Source organism: Podarcis filfolensis (genome assembly GCF_964270895.1).
Source record: "Podarcis filfolensis genome assembly, chromosome: 6".
NCBI lineage: Eukaryota > Metazoa > Chordata > Lepidosauria > Squamata > Lacertidae > Podarcis > Podarcis filfolensis.
The window spans coordinates 92,271,837-92,285,377 of NC_139609.1; the positions used below are offsets into that span (position 1 = coordinate 92,271,837).

General features: G+C 47.5%; 1 protein-coding gene across 1 annotated transcript in view; it reads right to left on the reverse strand.

Moving 5' to 3' along the window:
• The window catches only part of LOC310764436 (peroxidasin homolog), a 74,783-nt gene that overhangs the window by 48,006 nt on the left and 13,236 nt on the right, over positions 1 to 13,541 (reverse strand). Inside the window, exon 3 of the mRNA XM_083618338.1 lies at positions 7,068 to 7,139. Coding sequence (XP_083474464.1) covers positions 7,068 to 7,139 — 72 coding nt within the window. The remainder of the gene's footprint in view (positions 1 to 7,067; positions 7,140 to 13,541) is intronic.

Sequence of the window (13,541 nt, forward strand, 5' to 3'; positions counted from 1 at the left end):
CATGGACACTGAGGTCCAGCGCCGAGGGCTTTCTGGTGGTTCCCTCGCTGTGAGAAGCTAAGTTACAGGGAACCAGGCAGAGGGCCTTCTCGGTAGTGGCGCCCGCCCTGTGGAACGCCCTCCCAGCAGATGTCAAAGAGATAAACAACTACCTGACATTTAGAAGACATCTGAAGGCTGCCCTGTTCAGGGAAGTTTTTAATGTGTGACATTTTGATGTATTTTTAATCTTTGTTGGAAGCTGCCCAGAGTGGCTGGGGAAACCCAGCCAGATGGGCGGGGTACAAATAATAAATTTATTATTATTATTATTATTATTATTATTATTATTATTATTATTATTATTTGTTTGCACCTGGCTTAATTTATGCTGCGAGCCACCTCAGGTCCTGCACTGGGAGGAAGGCAGGATACAAATGACATTAAATAAATAAAGGATAAATTTGGATTGGACTTAAACTCCCACCGCCAGAGCACCATAACCCTGTTCTGGATCAGGGTGCTATGTAACTGCATTTTTGCAAAAGATCCACTGAAGAATGACTGGACCAGTCCAAATCCTGCCACCTTATGTAGCCAGGCCCTTAAATTAATGTGTTTGTTTTGCATCCTGCCAAAGAGGGGGGTGGGGAGGGAGGGAGGGAGAGAAATGTCTTATCTGCTTCAGAATTCTCCTGTGGTGCCATTTGGAATTTGTCTGCCTCTCTCACTGGGTCAGAGCTGGAACACCAGCAAGCTCCGCGGTCCAAAGGAAGGCAAATTGAGCTCCACAGGCAAGGTCAGGAGGACGGATACAATAGGATCCCGTCCGCGGTCTGGACTCTTGTTTACCTTTCAGCACTGTTTTCGCCATCGTTGTCATAACATTCCTTTCCAGCCCCGAAGCACATGAGAAAACCCTTGCGGTTGTGGATTCCAAGCTAATCTTTTTGGCATTGCACTTCTCTCTTTGGTAAACGAAAAGTTTGCTGTGGAACAGGAAGGTTCTCTAGCATTCCAGAGGAGGCCTCTGCTGTGGCACACCTAGGCTGGTTCTTCACTCTCCCATGATGATGATGATGATGATGACCATCATCATCATCTGCCCATCTGACTGGGTTGCCCCAGCCACTCTGGGTGGCTTCTAACACATATAAAAACATAACAGAACATCAAACATCAAAAACTTCCTAATACAGGGCTGCCTTCAGATGTCTTCTAAAAGCCAGATAGTTGTTTATTTCTTTGACATCTGGTGGGAGGGCGTTCCATAGGTCAGGCACCACCACCGAGAAGGCCCTCTGCCTGGTTCCCTGTAACTTGGCTTCTCGCAGTGAGGGAACCGCCAGAAGGCCCTTGGCGCTGGACCTCAGTGTCCAGGCAGAATGATGGGGGTGGAGACGCTCCTTCAGGTATACTGAACCAAGGCTGTTTAGGGCTTTCAAGGTCAGCACCAACACTTTGAATTGTGCTCGGAAACGTACTGGGAGCCAATGTAGGTCTTTCAGGACCGGTGTTACACGGTCTCAGTGGCCGCTCCCAGTCACCAGTCTAGCTGCCGTATTCTGGATTAGTTGTTGAAATATACTTGGAGTCGAGAGTGGATTTCATGCTCTTTATTCAGCTCATAGTGGTGAGGAGGAATGGAAGTTCCCCAAGAATGTCTGCTTTATATACATTATTTACACAATGGGCCCCACGTGATTGGCTAATTCCGGGATTCACCTGTAGGCCAATCAGGTTGCGGATTCACTTCCACCTGGTGCTGGATTGGGTGGCTCCTGTGGACCAATCAGACTGCAGCATTCTGTATCCTATTGTTCTAGGACCAATCAGACTGCTGCATTCTGAATCCTATTGTTCTAGGACCAATCAGATTGCTGCCTTTTGGATCCTATTCAACTCAGTACATAACAGTTGTAGTTTCCGGGTCACCTTCAAAGGTAGCCCCACGTAGAGCGCATTGCAGTAATCCAAGCGGGAGATAACCAGAGCATGCACCACTCTGGTGAGACAGGGCAAACCTTAATCAGAGTTAAGCATGTTGGTTCTATGGGGCTGGATCTATCCCACACAAGCAGTTTCCTGTTGGAACTGCAGCCTGAATCAAGTTCATTCCTGCCCCACTGACTCACAGTAAAACTCAAAGGGGGAGGAATCTGACCGACTGCCCTGATGCCTTACTATCATGATCTCCACCATCGTGTGGCGTTCCAGTTCTTCGCTTGGAGTGGAGACATCATCCTGGGGTTGCCATGGCAACCGCAAACAAAGCAGGCCGGTTAAGCCAAACGGGACCAGCCAGTATTTTAGATTATATGCAATTAGGCTGTGGCAAGAAACAATTAGCCATCTGTTCCCACAGGGAGGATTTAATATCCGGCGAAAATTGTTCTCCTCCACCAAAGTCCCTCCGCATTTGTGTTGTGGCACTGGGCAAGAGAAGAGGGTGATAACATTCTTGGCTCTCCCGCTACGAGTCTTCTTGGCCAGAGATCCCTTGATCCAATCCTTTTTTAAAAAAATTACCCAGACTTTTAAATCATCCTCACCCAGTTCGAAACAGATCGTTGGCAACTGACTGCTTTTTTTGTTTTGTTTTTAAGGAAAGGGGTTTTAACAGTGCTGTGCTGTTTTCATCATCCGTATTTTGTTTTTTTTTAATATTGTTTTAATTTTATTATAGGTTTTTGTTTTTTTTAAAAAAAGAATCTTTTATATGTTTTTTTAAAGCTTTTTTGTATTTTATCTGCGTCGTTTTCATTTGTGCAAGTCCGGAGTGGAATCTGGACACATTAAAAAAACATGCTGTGAAAATGCTTTTTTTAAGAAGCATTTTGAAAAATATATTGAATTTGCCATGCGCTCACCATCACCATCTAGTGTCACATTTATATAATGCACGTAAAATGTTATATTTGCAGCTGTTTAGCTGAGTCCCCAAATCTGGGTAAAATGTGGGGTAAGAATGATGATGATGATAAATGCCCCCCAGCCTGGTGGAACTTTTCATCTTCCATCCGTGAAACAAGATTTACCAACTATTGAAGAATGGCAGATTAAGATGATGGACTATATGGAACTTGCCGAACTGACCGGGAGACTCCGAGACCAGAGAGAAGAGACGGTGGAAGAAGACTGGAAGAAGTTTAAGGAATATTTGAAAAAAATATGTTAATATTTAAATCCAAAGAATAGCTTTGGAAGTGGATATAGGCTGTAGGGTTAGAAGTAGAAGATATAGTGTATTTTAAAATAGTATTATTTGTCAGTGATAAAATGTGAAATTATTTTAAGGTAAAGGTAAAGAGACCCCTGACCATTAGTTTCAGTTGTGACCGGCTCTGGGGTTGTGGCGCTCATCTTGCTTTATTGGCTGAGGGAGATGGCGTACAGCTTCCAGGTCATGTGGCCAGCATGACTAAGCCGCTTCTGGCGAACCAGAGCAGCGCACGGAAACGCCGTTTACCTTCCCGCCAGAGCGGTACCTATTTATCTACTTGCAGTTTGACGTGCTTTCAAACTGCTAGGTTGGCAGGAGCAGGGACCAAGCAACGGGAGCTCACCCCGTCGCGGGGATTCGAACCACCGACCTTCTGATCGGCAAGTCCTAGGCTCTGCGGTTTAACCCACAGCGCCACCCGCGTCCCTCGAAGTTATTTTAAGTGTGATTAAAAAAAAGATGGTTAGAAATTATGATATATGTAAACTGCTAAAGATGAAGTAAAATGAAAATCAGATTGGTGGGACTTGGGGAAGCCCACTTAACAATGTTTAGAAAAATAAGGCTATGACAAGAATTTGTTTGTATTGTTTGTTTTTCTGTTTGTGTTCTTTATTTGCGTTATAAAATGAATATTTTTTTTTGAAAAATAAAAACATCTTCCATCCGCTGGGATGGAAGGCAGAGAGGCAGGCAGATTCCTGCATTGCAGGGGGTTGGGGTCCCTTCCAACTGCATGATTCTGTTATTCTAACCAGATCAAATCAGGCCTTGTGCTGTCACACAACGGCAGCAGAGCTGACACAAAATCCAGTGCATCCCTGCCCGCTCCGTTGCAAAGCCCTATTGTTTTTAGTACTGTGTAGAATCAATTTTCCTTTTGCATTACCGACATTCAGATTATTTCCTATTGTTCCTAATACATTTTTTTATTAAAAATTTTATATTTATTGTTGTTCGTTTGATAGGCTGTGAACCACTATGGGCAGAATTCTGTGGAGAACTGACATACAAATAAATGGATTGTGACGACGAACCCTCTAACCACTGCGGCACCTAACCACTCTTCAATTTATTTTATTTTATTTAAAGGAATTTATGAATTGCTTACTACAGTATTTCAAAAACCTCTAAGAGGTGTACAGTCCAAAAAGCAAGCGATATATCATGAACGCAAAAGCATAACCAAAAATCAATGAAAGAGCAATATAGAAGTGAGAAATTTCAAGCATGCAAAACAAATAACTCTACGACTTTTAGAAGGCAGCCCTTTATAGGGAAGTTGTTTGATGTTCAACGTTTTATTATGCTTTTATATATGTTGAAAGCCGCCCAAAGTGGCTGGGGCAACCCAGTTAGATAGGCGGGGTGCAAATCATAAAATTACTATTATTGTTACTAAAACGTTCCAAGATGGCACTTGAAACTACACGTTTTTCCACTGAAATAATCAACCCTTTCTAAAAAAGGTGCTGTTTAAAGGATCAGGGTATTTAATTGACTACAGCAGGCACGTCCAACTGCCAAGAGACTGCGATCTATTCCCACTATAAATAAGCTGGCAGTATACCCATTGGATAAGGGACATGGGTGGCGCTGTGGGTTAAAACACAGAGCCTAGGACTTGCCGATCAGAAGGTCGGCGGTTCGAATCCCCGCGATGGGGTGAGCTCCTGTTGCTCGTCCCTGCTCCTGCCCACCTAGCAGTTCGAAAGCACGTCAAAGTGCAAGTAGATAAATAGGTACCACTCAGACGGGAAGGTAAACGGCGTTTCTGTGTGCTGCTCTGGTTCGCCAGAAGCGGCTTAGTCATGCTGGCGACATGACCAGCTGTACACTGTACACTGGCTCCCTTGGCCAATAAAGCGAGATGAGCGCTGCAACCGCAGAGTAATCCACAACTGGACCTAATGGTCAGTGGTCCCTTTACCTTTTTATACCCATTGGATATACCAAAGCTGTTGACTTTTGTTTGTGGTGGAAGAGCCACAGTTCTTGAGCATTTTTGGGGAGGGATCGATCAGGATCCTGCGATGACAATGATCGACCACAGGCACCCCACGATCGACTGGTAGATCGCGATCAACCGGTTGGACATGCCTGGACTACAGTTTGCACCCCTCCTAGCAATTCAACTACTCTTGCTCAACCTCAAAAGGAGAAGACACAGGTGACCGTGTCTCCCTTGGGAGAGCTGCTGCTGAAAGGGAGCTAAGGGATGATGATGATGATGATAATAATAATAATAATAATAATAATAATAATAATTTATTATTTATACCCCGCCCATCTGGCTGAGTTTCCCCAGCCACTCTGGGCGGCTGCCAATCAAGTGTTAAAAACAATACAGCATTAAATATTAAAAACTTCCCTAAACAGGGCTGCCTTCAGATGTCTTTTAAAAATAAAATTTGCTTATTTCCTTGACATCTGATAGGAGGGTGTTCCACAGGGCAGGCACCACTACCGAGAAGGCCCTCTGTTTGGTTCCCTGTAACTTCACTTCTTGCAATGAGGGAACCACCAGAAGGCCCTTGGCGCTGGACCTAAGTGTCTGGGCAGAACAATGGGGGTGGAGTTGCTCCTTCTGGTATACTGGACTGAGGCTGTTTAGGGTTTTAAAGGTCAGCACCAACACTTTGAATTGTGCTTAGAAACGTACTGCGAGCCAATGTAGGTCTTTCAAGACCAGTGTTATGTGATCTCGGCGGCCGCCCCCAGTCACCAGTCTAGCTGCCGCATTCTGGATTAATTGCCGTTTCCGGGTCACCTTCAAAGGTTGCCCCACGTAGAGCGCATTGCAGTAGTCAAAGCGGGAGATAACCAGAGCATGCACCACTCTGGCGAGACAGTTCACAGGCAGGGAGGCTCTCAGCCTGCATACCAGATGGAGTTGATAAACAGCTGCCCTGGACACAGAATTAACCTGTGCCTCCATGGACAGCTGTGAGTCCAAAATGACCCCCAGGCTGCGCACCTGGTCCTTCAGGGGCACAGTTACCCCATTCAGGACCAGGGAGTCCCCCACCCCCGCCCACCCCCTGTCCCCCCAAAACAGTACTTCTGTCCTGTCAGGATTCAACCTCAATCTGTTAGCCGCCATCCATCCTCCAACCGCCTCCAGGCACTCATACAGGATTGTGTTTTTAAACCGTCACCCCCTCCAAACTTTCTTGCATTCTGCAGTGGGGACCATTGGCCCAAAGCAGTCTGCTTGCAGCACCACTGCCAGAAACTGCAGCCACCCAGTAAGAACATCTGGGTTGGGGCATTTCGACTGGAGCCAGAAAAAGTGCCGGGGTGATTGCCAAAGGATTGGTGCCAAAGGGCGATGGCCCTTTGGGGTGGTCCTTTGGGAAGAGACCAGGGACTGAGCCAGCGAGCAGAAGCGTGGTTGTAGCTGGAGGGTTCTGCTGCGACAGACCCATATGTAGGATTGCACCAAGTGCTAATTCATTCCCCGCCTCCTAATTGAACGCAGCATGGAAGTCGCTCGAAGCAAACTCATCCCGGGCGCCTGCAGATGTGCTGTTATCCTGAAAGGACCTCGGCTCGCCAAGAGTGCTCCGAGGATCCAGCGATTTCTGGAGCCAAGCACCTCAGCTGTTTAAAATCTGAGATCCGACACAAACTCGAACCTGTCCAAAAACAACGGAGCAGGTGATACTGCTTACGGAGGCCAGAGCCAAAAAAAAAAGTTGGCTTGAAAGCCGCCCAGCATACCGTTTCTGAACTTTGCCTCTGTGTGCGCGAGCCAGCGGGGTTATTTCTGTCAGATTTGGATCGGACGGCCCACAGAGCACAGCTAAGCTGCGCCTCTGGGTTTTGGATTCCCATTTTAGGTACAAGAAGATTGAGCACTTACAGGGTGTTGAGGTTCTTCAGATTCCTGAAGGCTCCAGGCTGGATGGCTTTGATGCGGTTGAAGCGCAAATCTCTGGAAAGCAAAGGAGACTCTCTCAATCCATCAGTCACATGTGGGCTCTAAGAGTGCAGGAGGTGGCGGACATCAGGTCCACACGTGAAATCTAAATGCATCTCCAAAATACTCTCTGCAGAAAGCCTGGTACAGGTGTCCCACACACCCCTTACGTGCGACCGACTTGTGCATGGCACTGGGAAATAATTCAATCCAAACCGGGAAATGGCGGGAGGGAGCTGGAGAGACCTTGTGGCTCGCAAGGAGACCCTCCCCGGAACCCAAAGAGGATGTCAGTGAGGGCAGAGGAAGCTCCAAAAAGACTGGAGGCCCAGTGGGGTTTTGTTTAGGCCATGGGTAGGCAAACTAAGGCCCAGGGGCCGGATCTGGCCCAATTACCTTCTAAATCTGGCCCTCAGACGGTCTGGGAATCAGTGTGTTTTTACATGAGTAGAATGCGTCCTTTTATTTAAAATGCATCTCTGGGTTATTTGTGAGGCATAGGAATTCGTTCATTCCCCCCCCCCAAAAAAAAATATAGTCCGGCCCCCCACAAGGTCTGAGGGACAGTGGACCGGTCCCCTGCTGAAAAAGTTTGCTGACGCCTGGTTTAGGCTGCTCAGCCTCCCCGCTTAACAGCTGGCATACGAAGCAGCGCAGAAGCAGCAGCCACTTCCCCTTCGGTCCTCCAGCCTCCTGAACAAGCTTCAGATCTAGCTGTGGATATTTTTGGATACAATATTTTTGGTACGGATTGAAGAGCGGGTGCCAGTGAGGGCATTTAAAGGGTGTTTAGTGGGTGCTCCCCATTTTACGCAATTTCACTTATGCAGGACCAGTGGCCAGGGATGATGAGAATTGTAGTCCCAAAACTGCTGGAGGGCCAAATCTGGCCACCACTGCCCTAGAAGCTTATTCACACCTTATTCTTGGTGTTGTATGGCCTTCTGCTAAGAAAGGCGACAGGGCTCTGGCATGCACCAGCTCTAGCCACTCTAGAATCATAGAACTCCAGAGCTGGAAGGGAGCCAAGGGTCATCTAGTCCAACCCCCTGCAATACAGGAATCTCAGCTAAAGCATCCATGACAGATGGCCATCCAACCTCTGCTTAAAAACCTCCAAGGAAGAAAAGTCCACAGCCTCCCAAGCGTGTCCATTCCACTTTAGTACAGCTCTTACTGTCAGAATGGGGCGTGGGTGGCGCTATGGGTTAAACCACAGAGCCTAGGGCTTGCTGATCAGAAGGTCGGCGGTTCGAATCCCCGCGACGGGGTGAGCTCCCGTTGCTCAGTCCCTGCTCCTGCCAACCTAGCAGTTTGAAAGCACACCAGTGCAAGTAGATAAATAGGTACTGCTCCAGCGGGAAGGTAAACGGCGTTTCCGTGCGCTGCTCTGGTTCGCCAGAAGCGGCTTAGTCATGCTGGCCACATGACCCGGAAGCTGTACGCCGGCTCCCTCGGCCAATAAAGCGAGATGAGCACCGCAACCCCAGAGTCGGTCACGACTGGACCTAATGGTCAGGGGTCCCTTTACCTTTACCTTTACTGTCAGAAAGGTTTTTCCAAACGTTTAGTCGGAATCTCCTTTCTTGTAACTTGAGGCCCTTGGTTAGAGTCCTACCCTCCAGAGCAGGGGAAAACAAGCTTGTCCCCTCTTCCATGTGACAGCCCTTAAGTGGCGATGCTCTACTGCCCTGCAAAGTCCATGGGAGCAGGGATGGTGAACCTGTGACCATTACCATTGACTACTGGCCATGCTTTTTGGGGGGCTGATGTGAATCAGAGTCCAAAACATCTGGAGGTCTCCAGGCTGCAGCAGAGCAGTGTGTGTGTGTGGAGGCCTCCTTTCCTGAACTTCTTGACAAAATGTGTAGGGTTTTTCGGTGACACTGAAAGCTAAAAACGCACAACAGTTGCTGAGCAGCGTGATAATGCCCTTTCGCAAGTGATGGTTAAACCACATCGAATCACAGAGCTATATTCGTGCAGGAATCTTGAGAATCGACCTTTGATTTCAGCCCTGAAGACTCCAAAGGTCTAATTTCCAGATTATCAAGGTATAACATCTACAGTGGAGGTGAAGCAAACCTCTTCTCCAAACCTTTTCCTGCTTTTTCATACGGCCTCCAGGTTTCTTATACTGCAGTGATCAATGCTAATTGATTTATTGCTAATCACCGATCTGGATCTTATTGCTATATCGCTAGGTATTGCTGCTGCTTTATTGTTCTGCAAACCACCGTGGTAGTTCCTTGAAAAGAAAGGCAGTTGCAGAAATGATTTTAATAAAAAATAAATATGATGGAAGGGCTGGCGCCATGTTGTTTTTACGGTAATTAACTGTATGCTTTTAATAGATGGGAGAGATTTAATTCTGCCAATGCTTTTTAATGGTGGTTTTTTCCCCCCCTCCTCTGTTTTTACCTGTTATTATTTTTATCTGTAACCCGCCTTGAGTCCCTGTCAGGGAAAAAGGAGGGGTATAAATTTATTTTTTTTATTTATTTCTCTCCTTTTCCCCTGACTGGGACTCAAGGTAATAGTAAAAATAATTGGAGGCAGGGAAAGGGAGGATTTATAGAGAAACATAAAAGAGTGAGAAGCCTGGGTTGCTGCATTCAATTGTTCAACATGGTGAGGACAATCTGGCTAACCGGATTCAAAAATACACTCGCACCCTGCTCACCCACAAAAACAAATTCTCACTACAGCCACACCCAGCCTCTTTTACAAACAAGGAAATACAAGAATTCACTTTCGTAATTGTTTCAATTAATAAACCAAGAAATTATATATTGACCACTAAGAACGAAACATATGTTGCAGATATTTTTTCCACATTTATTATACTATTTTTGTGCTATACAAATGACATGGGAAAACTTATTTAACATTACTCTTATGAAACCCAGTTAAAACAAACACGGTGACGACACTCTGCACAAGGTCAAATGCACTGCTCGCATGGTGGTTGAGAAACCCAAACCACGATTGCCTGCGTTATGGGACGGCAGGAAACATGGACACAAAAAGGTGCAAAAAAATGCATAGCAAAGAAAGGAAAATATCAACACATTCCGTTCTTGCAAGTGTTGGGAAAGTGCACCTAGAAAAAAGCAATAAGAATATTTCTTTCTTTTGACACATAAAGGCAGCCCTGCCGAAGCAAGGCCTCAAAAAATTAGTTGAAAACTCATAAATGTTCCTCCCCACGGAAATCTTTAGTAAAAGGCGAAAGATTTATACGATCTGAGGTGAAACCAGAGTATGCGCTTAGCAAGCCGACGAGCCCCGCCACTGCGCGGGCGCCTGCTACTGAGGTTACGGTGATCCTATATTTTAGCTTTCCCCCGCCCCGAAAAAGACTTTTTATAGGTGAAAAAGGAAAAATAAAAGATGGCTCCAGTGTTTCTCCTGCGGTAGTAGAAGCCGTTCGCGTTAACGGCGAAAACGACGGAGGGAAAACCGGCTCCCTTGCGCGCAATGCATCATGGTCCCAGCGAATGCTAATGAAGCCTTGCCGGCTCTCAGCCCCGCCCGCGCAAAGCTAGTATTGAGGAACCATAGAGATAAGAAAAGATAGATACACGCACATAAACATACACATGGGGAAAAACTGACTTTTCACTTGACAGCGGCTTGTTACATGGGCGTGGCCAGAATTTTTGTTAGCGGGGGCTGGCCTTTGTCAAAGGGGGGGGGGGGGAGAGAACCTCAGCTAGGTATTTTTATTGATTTTTATCGATGGGGGGGCTGTGGACCTGTTCTACTCCCTAGGGCAATGGTGGCCAAACCTGGCCCTCCAGCTGTTTTAGGACTACAACTCCCACCATCCTTAGCTAACAGGAACAGTGATCAGGAATGATGGGAATTGTAGTTCCAAAACAGCTGGAGGGCCAAGTTTGGCCACCAGTGCCCTAGGGGCAATATTCCCATCCTAGCAACTTCCAGATATTCTGTACTATCAACCCCCACTGCCCAACTTTCCCGGAAAGGGGCAGGAGAAAGTGGGAGAAAGTGTACGGTCCTTAGGTCCCATCTCCTGCCCTGATTTGTAAAGAACTCATCTATGTCTTTAACAGTCACTACCCACAAAGACGCGGGATGCGGGTGGCGCTGTGGGTTAAACCACAGAGCCTAGGACTTGCTGATCAGAAGGTTGGCGGTTCGAATCCCTGCGATGGGGTGGGCTCCCGTTGCTCGGTCCCTGCTCCTGCCAACCTAGCAGTTCGAAAGCACATCAAAGTGCAAGTACCGTATTTTTCGCCCTATAGGACGCACTGGCCCATAGGACGCACCTAGATTTTTGGGGGGGGGAATAAAGGGGAAAAAAATTATTTTCCCCCGCCCAGGCGCGGGGCTGGGGCGGGGGAAGCCCGAGCTTCCCCCTCCCCCAGCCCCCAGAACGGGACCCAGAGCCATGCCGAAGCTGCATGCAGCTTTGGCATCGCTCTGGGAGCTTGCGGGGCTGGAGGAGGGGGAAGCCCTCCGCTAGCCTTCTAACCAAGTCGGAGGACAGCGGGAAAGGCGCGCTGCGCCTCTCCCGCTGTCCCCCGAGTTTGCGGGGCTGGCGACGGGGAGGAATCATAGAATCATAGAATCATAGATTTGGAAGAGACCACAAGGGCCATCGAGTCCAACCCCCTGCCAAGCACGAAACACCATCAGAGCACTCCTGACATAATAGAATCATAGGAGCAGGCTTCTCCCCCCCGACAGCCTTCTAACCAAGTTGGGGGACAGCAGGAAAGGCGCACTGCGCCTCCCGCTGTCCCCCGAGTTTGTGGGGCTGGCGGTGGGGCTCTCAGCGAAAGCCTGCATTCGCCCCATAGGACGCACACACATTTCCCCTTCATTTTTGGAGGGGAAAAAGTGCGTCCTATAGGGCAAAAAATACGGTAAATAGGTACCGCTCTGGCGGGAAGGTAAACGGCGTTTCCATATGCTGCTCTGGTTCGCAGAAGCGGCTTAGTCATGCTGGCCACATGACCCGGAAGCTGTACGCCGGCTCCCTCGGCCAGTAAAGCGAGATGAGCACCACAACCCCAGAGTCGTCCGTGACTGGACCTAACTGTCAGGGGTCCCTTTACCTTTACTTTACCCAGAAAGAATCCTGGGAACTGTAGTTTGTTAAGGATGCTGGGAATTGTAGCTATATCTGTTATGTATTGAAGTTCACACCTGGCCACCAGGAGTATCGTGTATATAGTTTTCACTCAGGTTCACGTCAGTTACTTTAGGCAGGAAACCCTGGGTTGTTGTTGCTATAATGTTGACAGCCGGCTGCCTATAAAAGCAGGCTGGCTGAGCTGTTTGCTGTTCAGTTCTGTTCCAGCTTACAAATAAAGAGCTGCTTTGGAGAAATCGCTGCGTCGTCTGCTATGTCTACCCACTATTTAACAATATCATTGTTTAATATTGTTGCCACCCGTCTGCTTCGCGAGACAATGGAATAGTGCACCATGGGAGGTGGGCAAAGTCAAAACATTGGAGGTTTACAGCAGCCTTTAACAAACTACAGTTCCCAGCATTCTTTAGGGGAAGCCATACCTGTTTAAAGTGGTATACAAGAGCACTTTAAACTTATTGTTGGGGCTGGGATGTGACCTTAGGTGTTAAGTTGTGGGTGAACATATCAGACGATACAGCTCTTGTTTATTCACAGGCCAGAACAGAACTGAACTGAAGGGTTCAGTCAGCCTGCTTATATAGAGCTCCAGTACAACGTAACTGTAACAATTTTCTAAAAACTATCCAATCACTGAACGTCACTTCCAATCCCTTATGTGCATAACTATGTACAGTATCCCCCTGCTGGCCCAGGGTGAGAACTTCAGTACATAACATTAGGCATCACAGCAAAAGTCCTGGATATCTGGAATTGACCCCTTTCTGCTCTGTGTCCAGGATGCAGTATCTCCGCTCCCTTCCAGGCGACAGATTTATTGAGCCTTCACTCTGCCTTGTTGGCACAAAGTTTGCCGGGAGGCTAGACAGCAACGGCTTTTCCAGTGTGCGTTTCCCCTGTTGCTTTTTGTTCTGCCAAAAGTCTGAGTGCACTTTGCAGATCGTTGCTCTTTCCAGGTGGGACCCAAAGTTGATCTGGCGTTCCGATGCACCCAAACCCTGCCTTTTTTGTGCTAGGAAACTGAAGGGGGACATGCACCGCAATGTGTGGGATAACGAAGGCAGCCAGTGTGGTGCAGTGGTTAGAGTGTGTTAACGGAGAAATCTGAGAGAAAACAAGGACACCAGCCAGGAATACCAGAGCAAAACAGCAGCCAGTGGGCTTGGTCTTGTTGCAACAGGACTCCCACCTGCCACCAGGTGAAACAAGATGGAAGCCCTGAACAAAAGGAGACCCCAACTTTTATTAGCTACTAATCCCCCAAGCAATGAGAAAAGCAATGACAAACCTAG